The sequence below is a fragment of the Dipodomys merriami genome, unplaced genomic scaffold (genome assembly GCF_024711535.1).
Source record: "Dipodomys merriami isolate MVZ:Mamm:240054 unplaced genomic scaffold, mDipMer1.0.p SCAF_72, whole genome shotgun sequence".
Lineage (NCBI taxonomy): Eukaryota > Metazoa > Chordata > Mammalia > Rodentia > Heteromyidae > Dipodomys > Dipodomys merriami.
The window spans coordinates 4,297,170-4,309,391 of record NW_027206313.1 but is presented as its reverse complement, the minus strand read 5'-3'; the positions used below and the strand labels follow the sequence as shown (position 1 = coordinate 4,309,391).

At 44.6% G+C, this 12,222-nt stretch overlaps 1 protein-coding gene across 1 annotated transcript in view; it reads right to left on the bottom strand.

Annotated features, from left to right (window-relative positions):
* Positions 1-7,031: 7,031 nt before the first annotated feature.
* LOC138818173 (putative histone-lysine N-methyltransferase PRDM6) overlaps positions 7,032-12,222 on the bottom strand; it is a 129,110-nt gene continuing 123,919 nt past the window's right edge. The window contains exon 7 of the mRNA XM_070009118.1: positions 7,032-7,449. Within this exon, the coding sequence (XP_069865219.1) occupies positions 7,416-7,449 (34 nt within the window). The 3' untranslated portion in view covers positions 7,032-7,415. The remainder of the gene's footprint in view (positions 7,450-12,222) is intronic.

Below are 12,222 nucleotides of genomic sequence, written 5' to 3'. Positions count from 1 at the left end.
CAGAAAAGAGCAGCCCTCCTGGGCCCTCATTTAGAAGCCCGGGCCATTTATTAGGTTCGCCAAGCCTGAAGCTTCTATTCCTGCCCAGGATGCAAATGGTAGGGTTCCTTCCAAATCCAGATGACCTTTGCTCTGAAACCTTCCAGCAGTTTCCAGGGAGGTTTGGGAGACTGTCATTACAGACACAGACCATTCTCATTCCAACTGGAGACGAGACTTGGTTCTGAGAAGTACTTGGGGTATAGTGGGTAACGGGACTTCTAATAAAACCACATTTACTTACTTTTTGTTTGTTTATCTACACATCCTGAGTGGACAGAGGACTGAATCCAGGTAGAATTGCTTGGGAAGTACTTAAGACAGCATCTTAAGGAATCAAGTTTCTGGCCAGGAAAGAAAGCTATATCCTCATGAATGCTGAGAACTAAACCCACCCCATGGGCACTCAATAAATATCAAGCAATCAATCCACGCCCCAGACACAGAGAAGCTTCCTGTTCCAAACACATAGTCATGCAACGGAGCTTGGCTCAAGACCTATCTAACTTCTTCCAAATGACAGGTCTCCAAATGCCAGCGAAAATCTGGGTGGCATTTCCCCTTCTTCCCACAGCGATGGATGGCACAGTTGTTGGCGGCACTGGAAAACTGATTTCCAGAATAACACACAAGCAAGCAAGGGGAGGCTGCCAGCCACGGGCCACACTTCCACCACTGCAGGAAAAGAGTCTCAAATCAGAGCAGGCAGCTGGCTGAAAGGGCTTGTCCTTTTTCTCAGAAAATGGATGTGATTTGGAAAATGCAAATCTATTGTATGGAATTCTTTAACACAGAAAGCACTGGCTGGGAAGATGAGCCACGAACTGCATTTGTTTGAATCAATTTTTCATTCATCATCATTTCATTCATCATTAAAGACCATATCCCACATTTTAAATTTAGTGATCCTTATAAATCTCACCTCTATGCATTGGGAGAGAACATTAAAAATGCAATGCAAAAACATGACTGACAATTTCTTGAATTTTTTATTAAAAAAATTTTTGGTGTTGGTGCTGAGGCTTGAACCTATGGACTGGGGTCTGTCCTTCAGCTTTTACACTCAAGGCTAGTGCTCTACCACTGGAGCCATAGCTCCATTTCTGGCTTTTAGCTGGTTACTTGAAGATAAGAGACTCACAGACTTTCCTGCCTGGAATGATTTCAAACCATAATTCTCAGAGTTCAACCTCCTGAATAGCTAAGATTACAGGTGTGAGCCACTGGTGTTTGGCTACGATGAACAATCTGGCTATTGTATACCATCACTGCTGAGGTTTAATCATGTAACATTCTCCCACTTTTCAATTTGCAATCCTGAGAGTTCACCAAATGTGAACTATGTTTTGGAGGGTTCCCATTTTCCACTGTGCTTTCAAATGAACCATGTTTCAGTTGGTTCTTGGGCACACGTGACTTACAAGCCTGTCTCAGCTGTAACTTTATAGACCTTTTGATGGACCATTTGTCTTTGCCTTGAAGAGAGGGTAGCTCGTTATATGATCACTTATGTTTTGTATTTAGTAACCATGTATCAAACCTCCACATACTTCTTGGCATGGTGGGATACTAATTTGGTATGTTCGTCATGGAAAGGTTTTTTGTTTTTTTTTGCCTTGTTAGAAGCCTTGTTAGCATCTCCTTGGGACTGGTAGATATATAGGCTCCACTGAAGGGCAATCTCAGAGGGATTAGGTGAACAAAGGGGCATATTATTATGACTTTTGAAACTCAAGGCTGCTTATCCTGGAGTATGGCAGAAGAGTGACAGGGTTCTGGGTAAGTCAATCTCCTGCATTCCACCCCCCACCCCCCAACCAAAAACAGCGAGCCTTAGATCTGGCTAAGGAAAGAGATCTTTTGCCAAAGGCTGGGAGATGGGTAATCAGATGGAGATAATCAAGTCTGTTTTCCCATCACACATATTGAGAGGTGACCAGTCTCCACAGAATTCTTCTGGAAAGTAAGCTAGGCAGGATGCCTAACTTTCCCTCTCCTGGGGGAAATGAGAGAGGAAAAGTTAAAACAGTATTCAGGAGGGTCCTAAGCCATGGCCCGGAGCTGTGCACAGGAGCTCTCTGTCTAACTGGATATTGCTCCTTGTCCTAGATGTCAACTGGCAAGGGTGAATACCAGCCAAGTCCCAAAGACACGTGCATTTTATAAAAAGCCAGTAGATATAGGTACAAAGAGGCCGAAGCGTTTCCTAACCTTCCTGGGATTCACCCTCTAAACCCGTCCCAGCTGCTTTGTTATTAAGGAAAGTACCTACCCCTGGCCCCAAATACCCTTAGGAGGGGTGCCTAGCTTGAACCTTCAAGCCCTCACAGGAGAAGGAAGGAGAAAGGAAAGATTTAAAGGAATGAGTCTGACATTAAAATGATGCATAACATGTTAAAATTGACCAGATTGTTCAGCTATCAGAGAGTGAAATGTACAGATGAGGCCATGATTCTTACAAGTTTCTACCTTGAGAAATGAACTTTCTCTACAATGTAGGGTGAAAGAAATTCTCCTTGTTGTCTGCACAGCCATCAACAATGCACTGTACAGAAAGCAGAGAGACTTAGCAAGGTCTTCAGCGCAAGGTTTGCTTTGTGCGTAGACAGCCATTAGTGGAACACTGGTGTGCTTCACACAAGGTCATGATGAACGTCTCATAAGCAAAAGCACATTGCTGTGATTCTTAGGTTAGAAAATATTGAGTAACCCAGATGTCTTGACTATTTCTTTCCAAGCAAGCTAAAGAAACACAATAGAATCTATAACATGCTGTGTGTGTGTGTGTGTGTGTGTGTGTGTGTGTGTGTGTGTGTGTGTGTGTGTGTGTGTGTGTGTGTGTGTGTGTGTGTGTGCTGATACTAGGACTTGAACTCAGAGCCTGGGCACCGTCCCTTAGCTTTTTTGCTCACGACAGTCACTCTACTCCTAGAGCCACGGCTTCACTTCCTGCTCCTGAGCGGTTAATTGGAGTTAAGAGTCACATGGACTTTCCCATCCTGGCTGACTTTGAACCTCAATCATCAGATCTCAGCCTTCTAAGTAGTTGGATGACAGGTTTGAGCTACCAGTACCCAGTCTGTAACACATTCTTAGGTCATTCAAACCATCTGCATTCAAGATACAAGAAGCAAAAGTGCACTGGGATTTCAAACCATTCTTCTTGCCTGGAATATTAGCGGGCTTGCTGGTAGTTTATTTTCCAGAAACAGCTGGAAAATTATCCTAAGCACATGTGAACCCGCCACATACTGAAGGTACAGCCTCCTCGTCCCACACGTTAGGAAAGAAACAACTGGAAATTGACAGCAACTTCTTTGCATTTGGTCCAAACATTGTGCACGTCTTTATTTTACAAGAATGATTTCTGACTCTCCAGGATACTCGCTCTTCATTTCAGAAGAATATTAAGTACATGACAAACTAATCTATGCTTTTTTTAAAAAAAGTCAATTGTCTTCTGCTTTATCTGAAGGAAAATAAATTAGAGGCCAAGAAGCTACAAAATACTGCCAAGAAATGAGACCATAAAAAACAAGACTGGGTGATAGATAAACAAACTCTGGGAGTGCAGGCATGTGAGGAGAGAGGAATTATTTAACACAGACCCCAGTGCCTGTGTGACCAGAGCAGGCCCATGCCTGACCAGGAGGCCAAACATGCATACTTACATTTAACTTACAACAGCTCGGCCACATGCTCTGAAGACGGAGCCTAATTATTAGAAATATTAGAAGTTGTTTCTTGCCTGTGGAATCTTTGTTATGTTTTCTGTTTTACTGTGTAATTAACCTTGTAGACATACCTATTACTGTGCTTTTTAAGAGTTTAGATGTACTCTAATGGTTTTCTGAGGATGGTTAGATTATACACATTACTTGCCTGACATACTGAGGATGAAATCAAATCTCCATATAAAGCGAGACTTCATTATGTGTCTTAATCACGGCTCATAAGGGGAATAGACATTTTTACATGGAAGAAGCATGCAGCTCTTGTATGTATATTTACCTACTTTGGGGAATTGGTGTCGTACTAGACGTACACATCTTTAGGTAAAATGTGTACATCCTTCGTACAAGCAAAGATGAACGCAGTATTCCTTAAGTCCGCAGGAAGGAGGCTTGCAGAGGTGGTGAGGGAAGCAGTCCGTCACGCACACACTGAGGCCTGATGTGGGGCAGAGGCATCCAAACCGAAAGCACATCCATTTGAATCACATCCCAGATTATGAATATAAGCATGCAACCCTCTGGAAGGACACGCGAGATGTCAGAAAATAATCTTCAACATTCTCTTTAGCTTTTGCAAACAGTCTCTGGAGGCCCAACGTGTGTGTGTGTGTGTGTGTGTGTGTGTGTGTGTGTGTGTGTGTGTGTGTGTGTGTGTGTGTGTGTGTGTGTGTGTGTGTGTGCCAATATTGGGGACTGGGGTTTGAACTCAGGGCCTGGACACTGTCCCTGAGGTGGTTTGTTGTTGTTGTTGTTGTTTTTGCTCAAAATTAGCACTTGCATCACAGTTCCACTTCAGCTTTTTGCTAGCTAGTTGGAGCTAAGAGCCTCACCAACTTTGCTGCCCAGGTTGGCTTTGAACCATGATCCTCAGAGCTCAGCCTCCTGAGTAGCTAGGATTATTGGCATGAGCCACCAATGGCCTTGGGGTCCAAGGGAATTTTTGTTGAGAATAATTCCGCAAGTGCACATTATGACTGATGTTTTCAATAGGCAAACTTAGGCTACATCTCTATTGTTTTGGTGCCAGTAAACGTAGGAATCATTGGTTTTAGCGGGAAATCTGGTCCAGGACAGACGTGAGCATCCCACACCCACTGTGGAGAATGTTAGTATTTAAATAACTTCCATATTACAATTAAGGAAGTAGGAAAGGGTGGCAGCTGGTTGTGTTAATTATGTTCATTCAAATCCAGGCCTAGCTGCTTTATCTCCAGACATGCTGAGGTACGTAAGCTAGGGCTGGCTTGCTGGGGAGCCCCTGAAATTCAGTGTTTCAAGGATGACTAGTTTTTATAATTACCTAGAACATAGGTCTTTAAACTCTCTTCTACCTGGCCACGGTACTTCAAAAGGCAACAGAGAGGTCACTTGGGGTTTGTTTAAGAGTTTACTTTTTTTAAAAGTCCATTGTTAAAAGTTTTACAATTTCTCATGCAAATGAACTGCAATCCGGGTCATGAATTCTCTGTTTCTCTGTATGGACCTCAGTAGTGCTTGCAGGAGATGAGTATGATAGACCAACGATTCACAGATTTAAGAGTAATAGTCTGTGGTCAACTTCCATGGAAGCCTTTTGACTCAATGGATTTCTATGTGGACTTGGACAAGTCAGACACACCTGTCTGATGGTGCAGTATCCCACAGCCTGCCATTTCTCTCTAGACATGTTTTATTTGGCTAAATAATATACAACAAAATTTTCAATTGGTCTTGTGTATCATTTTATATCTTCATGTTGCAGCTTCCCTCTAAGAATAAGCTACGCGCTAATAAAATGAAAACCTCATTCTCGTCTATCCGAACCGTACAGGTTTCTTTCTTCTCCGTGTGGTGTGTGCTGGCTGGAAACTCCTTTTTTCCTCATCCTGGATGGCAAATGAGAGCTAGGGGAGCAATCAAGCTCTCTCTCTCTCCCATTCTTTCTGCTAATTCTTCTTGTTAAGAGTAAAACCCAAACAACCCCCTCCTCATAGTCAGGCAAAGGAAGGGGAGGGGCCACTGCGCATGCGTGTGCCACGGACCCTGGGATACGAGGCCAATTGATTGCTGCCACTGTCAGCTTGGGGCCCTTTGTATGTGATGGGTCATATGCAATGTGGAGGCTCACTGTGCCGATGAGTGACCCAATAAAAGGCAGAAAGCTTGACAGTTATTGTCAGGTGAGAGCTTCAGGGAGGGGACACCAGGTCTTAGTTTTAAAAAAAAATGCTCCCTGGTTTTTGCAAGAGGCATTTGATCTTTCAGTGCGAAGTCAGAAAGATCCATCCTCTAGTCCTGTGAGACTAGTGCCATACACTCTGCACGGGGGAACAGGCACACGTAACCTGTAGAGCAGGCCACTCAGAAGGGGGAAATGTGGTCAGGAAGAAAGAGGGGGGATGCTGTCTTATCACAAAGGCCCCCTTGTGGGGGGGGGTTATTTTTTGTCAGTCATGAAGCTTGAACTCAGAGCCTGGGCACTGTCCCTGTCCTCTGTGGCTCAAGGCTAGCGCTTTTCCACTTTGAGCCACAGCTCCACTTCTGTTTTCCTGGTGGTTCATTGGTGGTTCTTTCCCCGGGCTGGGCTGAAGCGCAATCCTCAGATCTCAGCCTCCTGAGCAGGCAGGCTTCCAGGTGTGGGCCACCAGCGCCCAGCACCACAAAGGCCCTTTTGATAGAATCAGGCGTGTTTGCCTGGTGTATGAACCATGGGTCTCCCAGAGCTCACTTCAGCTCAAAGCAGCCCTGATTCTGCTTCCTCAGGGGACCCACATGAGAACCTCGAGAAACCAGAGCCGGCAGCGGTCAGCGAGATTCCGCAGGGCTCTGCCAGCCCCTCCGTCGCTGAGGGTCCCTGAGCTGTGCAAGAATCACCCAGCATCCATGTCTAATAGGGCCAAGCCCGCCAGTCCTGAGGGAGGGGGATGAAGGGGATCGACCACACTCCTCGGGACCCAGGCTGCTGACCCTATCACAGACGGAGCGGGCCAAGCTGTTCCGCCCACTGGGTCCCATCCAGAAATAATGTTTGGCTGGACATGGTGTTGAGTTTTCCTGTTGTCTTCTCATGTTGACCCACTGACCAAACAGCCTACCCTCCACTGTTTGGGATTTTGCAAGTTTATAATCCATATAGAAGAAACATTGTTACATAAACCCTGCCAACACTATAGGCCTTTTAAATTCCCAAGGAAGAAGCCGAAGAAATTTATGGCAGTGTTGCTCGATGGAGGAGGCCAAGAAAACTCACACTGTTGATCTTAGGTCTGTTTAAATTTCTCTTGACTTCTGGCAGGAGTGGAAAAGAAATCATTTACTTCTAGGAGCGTTAAGCATTGGACACACAAGGGTACAGGGACGAACACCACTGGGGACATGGTTAGCGTGACACATGTGGCCCAGGGTTGCAGCCTTGAATGGGTTTTAGGAAAGCTCGGTTTTCCTACTAGTGAAGTCTTGGTGATTAACCCCCATAAAAGGACATACTGCTTGGGAAGGGAGCAAGTCATCACACAGTGATCCGGTGGCCTCAGTGTATAAGTACATGTTCTTTCCCGCAGTCTCCTCTGTTCCTGTGAAGTTTCTTCTTGGTCTCTCTTCTGCATGTTTCCATTTCCAAGAACTGCAGGATCAGCAACAGCAGCCACACAGCGTCAGTTCCTTTTAGGACTGCAGTTGGAGGAGAATGAGTTGAACCCTAAAGAGAAAAGCCAGACTTTAGTACATGATTTGGTCGTGTGTCTTGGGAGGTGGTGGTGGGGGATTCAATCAATTAAAACATTCATGGAAAGGCTATGAATTGTTTAGAGATTATGGAAACACACAAGGCAGGAGGCTGAATCTCTACTCTTGTGGAGAGCTACAAGTAAAATAAGAAGCCTATTTTTACTTGCCAGATTACCTTGATTTAATACAAGATGAAATGCAATCTGATAGGTGAACTGGTAATGGACTAACAAATGACTCAAGTAAAAAGTCATTTTAATGTGAAGCTCAGGACATGATATATAGCCTTCCCAGGAAGTCTGCTAATAGTCTGCCCCTATGGTTCTGGCTATAGAAATTTTCTGGAGGTGACGCCTAACCCTTGTGTACCCTCCTCCCTGTCTCCATTTTAATGCTCACTTGTGGGTAATCTGAGTATTTTATATAGGAACAACATTTTGGAGTGGAAACTGCAGGAAAACATGCCTTAATAGAATTCATAATTTAAGAACCCAATAAGTTAGACTAGAATTTATTACAATAACATCTCCCAAGAACTTTTCATGTTCCAACTTTCATAATCAGGGATGTAAGTTTTTAAAAGCACAAGGAAAGAATGCCTTGGGTTTTATTCCCCAAGAATGTAGACATTTGAACTTATTTAAAGCCTACGAGGTTCTTTATAAACAGGGAGAATGATGAAGAAAAGTCATGAGGGGAAAAAAGAAAGGAGAGAGAAAAGAGAAAGAAAAAAAGGTGAGAGAGAAAGGGAAGGAAGGAAAAGGGGGAAGAAGACGGAAGGAGGGAGGAATAGAAGAAGGGAGGGAGGGTGGGGGGTAGAGAGAGAAAGAGAGGGAGAGAGGGAGAGAGAAAGAGAGAGAGTTAGTCCTGTGCTCATTTCCCTGTCTTGTTTTCAGTCTCTTCAGGCTCCGCCCTTCTCCCATTAAGTTCTGGGATTTGTGTATCTTTCGATGCAGACACTCAAATGCTTTCTTTACTCAGGAAGTTATTCTCCTTACACCCTGTGAGGTCTTGGAACAAAAATTAGTTGAGAAAGAAACAACTGCTACTCTGTCCAGAAAAGAAGAAGGAAAAAAAAAAAAAACAACCCAACAACATTGCATCATGCAGCTAAAAAAAAATGAGGGTGTTTGAAGGAAGGAGGGGGAGGTTGTTGGGGGGCAGAAGAGAGGGAAATCTCATTTCCCACATGTGTCATTTTCATAAGGCAACAGTTACCATCTGAAATGTGGTTTGTAGTGGAGCAACACAGGACTAGAAAGCATTGGACTGGGTACTAGCAAGGTCTTAAGCTGGGATTCCCGGTGTGTGGGGGTACCTTGTGAGGATTGGAGTTCGTCTTTCTGCTATCTACTTTCTGCAGCTCCTTCTTGGCTCTCCCTCTCATTTTCAGTAGCTTTTCTCAATAGCAAATTATGTTATAAAAAGCAGATTTTTGCATTCAGGAAGTGTATTACTTCTCCCTTCCAGGAAACATGTGGTTTGGACAGGCTGTGTTCATGGATCTAGATAGATCATGGTCAGACACAGCCACCATGATTCCTGGAGGTCCAGAACTCCTTTCAGAGCTTGGGAAGTGGTGAGCTCTTCAAGGCACAGAGAACACCAAACAATAAGACCTCTGAGAGAAAAAGAATTTCTTAGAGATTCTTCCTCGTTGTGAGTGGCTTTTCTGATAATGTGGAGGCAGGTGACAGGCTGACGGGAGACAGGAGAATCATTCCAAGTAATATAAATGACTTAGAACCAAAGTGAAAGACAGTGATTAGCACTCACGTGACCCGTTTCCCTCCTCACTGTAGAACGGCAGTCAGCTTAGCGTGCTGACAACCTATCAGCACATGGCAAACCCTTGGCATATGTTCTTCAGAAAACTAGCTTCTCTATCCACAACCCTGAGTATCAGGGCTTATGCATCAGGAAACACCTCCAAGAATGACACGAGTACACCACAGCCTGGGACAGACAAGTAACTTTCTATAGGCGTGGATCTTCTATGCTCACATAAAGCCTATGCCACAAGCCATGAGGACAAAGCCAGAGGCTCCATACAACAAAGCATCTTATGTGATCACGATGTGTGGATTCGAAACTTTCAGAAACCAAAGACACCTGCTTCACAACCACTGGTTTGATCAAATAAGCATGGGATGACCTCTACCAGGAGCAAGCACTCCAGCGGTGGGCTCTGAACATACAAAGGTGAATATTACACAATCTTGTCCCCCAGCAGTCAAGTCTAGGGAGGGAGACACAGCAAACACGCCATTTCCATTCTGTATGGTTCTTCTTTTTCTTTGCCGGTCTTGGGGGTTGAACATAGGGCCTTGCAGTTCCCCTTAACTATTTTGCTCAAGGCTGGTCCTCCATCTTTTGAGCCACACCCCCACTTCTGGCTTTTTGCTGGTTAACGAGAGATAACAGTGTCTTTGATTTCTCTGCCTTGGCTGGCCTCAGATCTCAGCCTCCTGAGTAGCTAGGATCACAGGTGTGAGCCACTGGCACCTAGCTTTCACGTGAAGAACTGGTGTGTTCCCAAACTGCTCCAGGATGCTTGAACTGACTCCACAGGGAATCAAGCAGTGTCGGGAACCCCGGGGGCCTCCGAATGCAGCCTTTGGTGTAAGGTTGTTGAAGGCAATTCTATGTTCGGCACCACAATCTGATGAATTAAGCACTATATTAAAGCCAGCTGGTTCACGTGCATGCCTGGGATTCTAGCTCCTTGGAGGCCGAGGTCGTTGGCATTGTAGTTTAAGGCCACCATGGACAAAAAGTTCACGAGACTCCCTCCTCAATGAGCGCGGTGGTGGCAGTGTGCTCCCGCTGTCCTAACTACCGGAAAGACTAACACATATGGATGGCACCACGCCACACGCCCAGTAGAAAAACAGAAGGCATGTCTCAGAGGCGGGAGCATGCCTGACAAGCGCAAAGACTGGAATTCAAATGCGAAGGGAGGAAGGAAGGAAGGAGGGAGGAAGGAAGGAAGAAGAAATAAAGAAGAGAGAAGAGAGGAACAGAAAAAGGAGGAAGAAAGGAAGAGAGCAAGAAAGAAAGGAAGGAAGGAAGGAGGGAGGGGAGGGGAGGAGAGGGAAGGGAAGGGGAGGGAAAGGAAGGGAAGGGAAGGGAAAGGAAGGGAAGGGAAGGGAAAGGAGAAAAAGGAGAAAATTACATTAAAGTTCACATGAGTTTCTAAATTTGAGCCCCAAAATTGCAAGGAGGAAATACTTTTTAAAAGTCCATAAATGAGGCTTGAGTGTAATCTGGTGGTAGAGCACATGCTTGGCATGTAAAAATCCCTGGTTCAATATCTAGCACCTTCCAAAACTTTCAGAAATAACCCTCTCTATATACTCTAATGATATTCTACAACAGTCCTAAGACCATTCAAAGGAGAAAAGTCACTTAAGCTAACAGTACTAGGAAGCTAGATCTCCATGTATAAAGTATTTGTAGGTCCTTCCCTTACATCATATTCAAAAGTTAACTCAAAATGGATCAAAGACAACTCTTATCAACATGTAAACACTGGTTTGATAGTGAGTTGGGGTGTGTGTGTGTGTGTGTGTGTGTGTGTGTGTGTGTGTGTGTGTGTGTGTGTGCTGGTACTAGGGATTGAACTCAGAGCCAGGGTGTTATCTCTAAGCTTTTCATTCAAGGTTGGTGCTCTACCCTTTGGGCCACACCTCCACTTGCAGCTTTTTTGCTGGATTATTGGATATAAGAATTTCTCAGATTTGTCTGCCCAGGCTGGTTTTGAACTATAATCCTCAGATCTTAGTATGAGCCACCAGGACCTGACAAGATTTGGCAACGATTTCTTATATCAAAAGCAAAGTCAACAATAGAAAGCCAGATAAATCAAATGATATCAAAATCAAAAACAAACAAACACTTTTGTAGGCAGGTACCCATGGCTTGTGGCTGAAATCCTAGCTACTCAGGAGGTTGAGATCTGAGGAGTGCAGTTCAAAGCTGCCCCAGGCAGGAAAGTCTGTGAGACTTATTTTCAATTAACTAACAAAAAAAAACTGGAATTAGAGCTGTGGCTCAAGTACTAGAGTGCTATCCTTGATTTTAAAAGTAAATATTAAGTGAAGCTTGGGGACAGCATCCAAGCCCCAGGTTCAAGCTCCAGGACCATCATACACACACACACACACAACACTTATACACCAAAGAACACTATTAAAAAGTAAAAAGAACACCTGTTTGAGAGTCATATATCTGATATGAGCTTAATATCAAGGAAAATATAAAGAATGATATTCACTAACAACAATGGAAACTGTTTTAAAAGTAGGCTAAAGATAGCCGGGTGCCGGTGGCTCATGCCTGCAATCCTAGCTCCTAAGGAGGCTGAGATCTGAAATCACAGTTCAAAGCCAGCCTGGGCAAGGCCAGGAGTCTCCTATCTCCAATAAACCACCAGAAAACCGGAAGTGGCGCTGTGGCTCAAGTGGTAGAGCACTGGCCTTGAGCTGAAGAGCTGAGGGACAGCGCCCAGGCCCAGAGTTCAAGCCCCACAACCAGGAAAAAAAAAAAAAAAAAAAAAGGCTAGAGACAGACATTTCTCACCGCAGACATCACAAAAGACCAAAAGTATTTGAGAAGACAAAGCAGCTAACAGAAAAATCAAAACCATAATTTTCAGACCATTGTAAATGTGACAGGAGGAAGGCTGAGCTGTCGGCATGCAGGCTGGCGGGAAGCACTGTCTTCTGCAATGGGAGACGTGCCC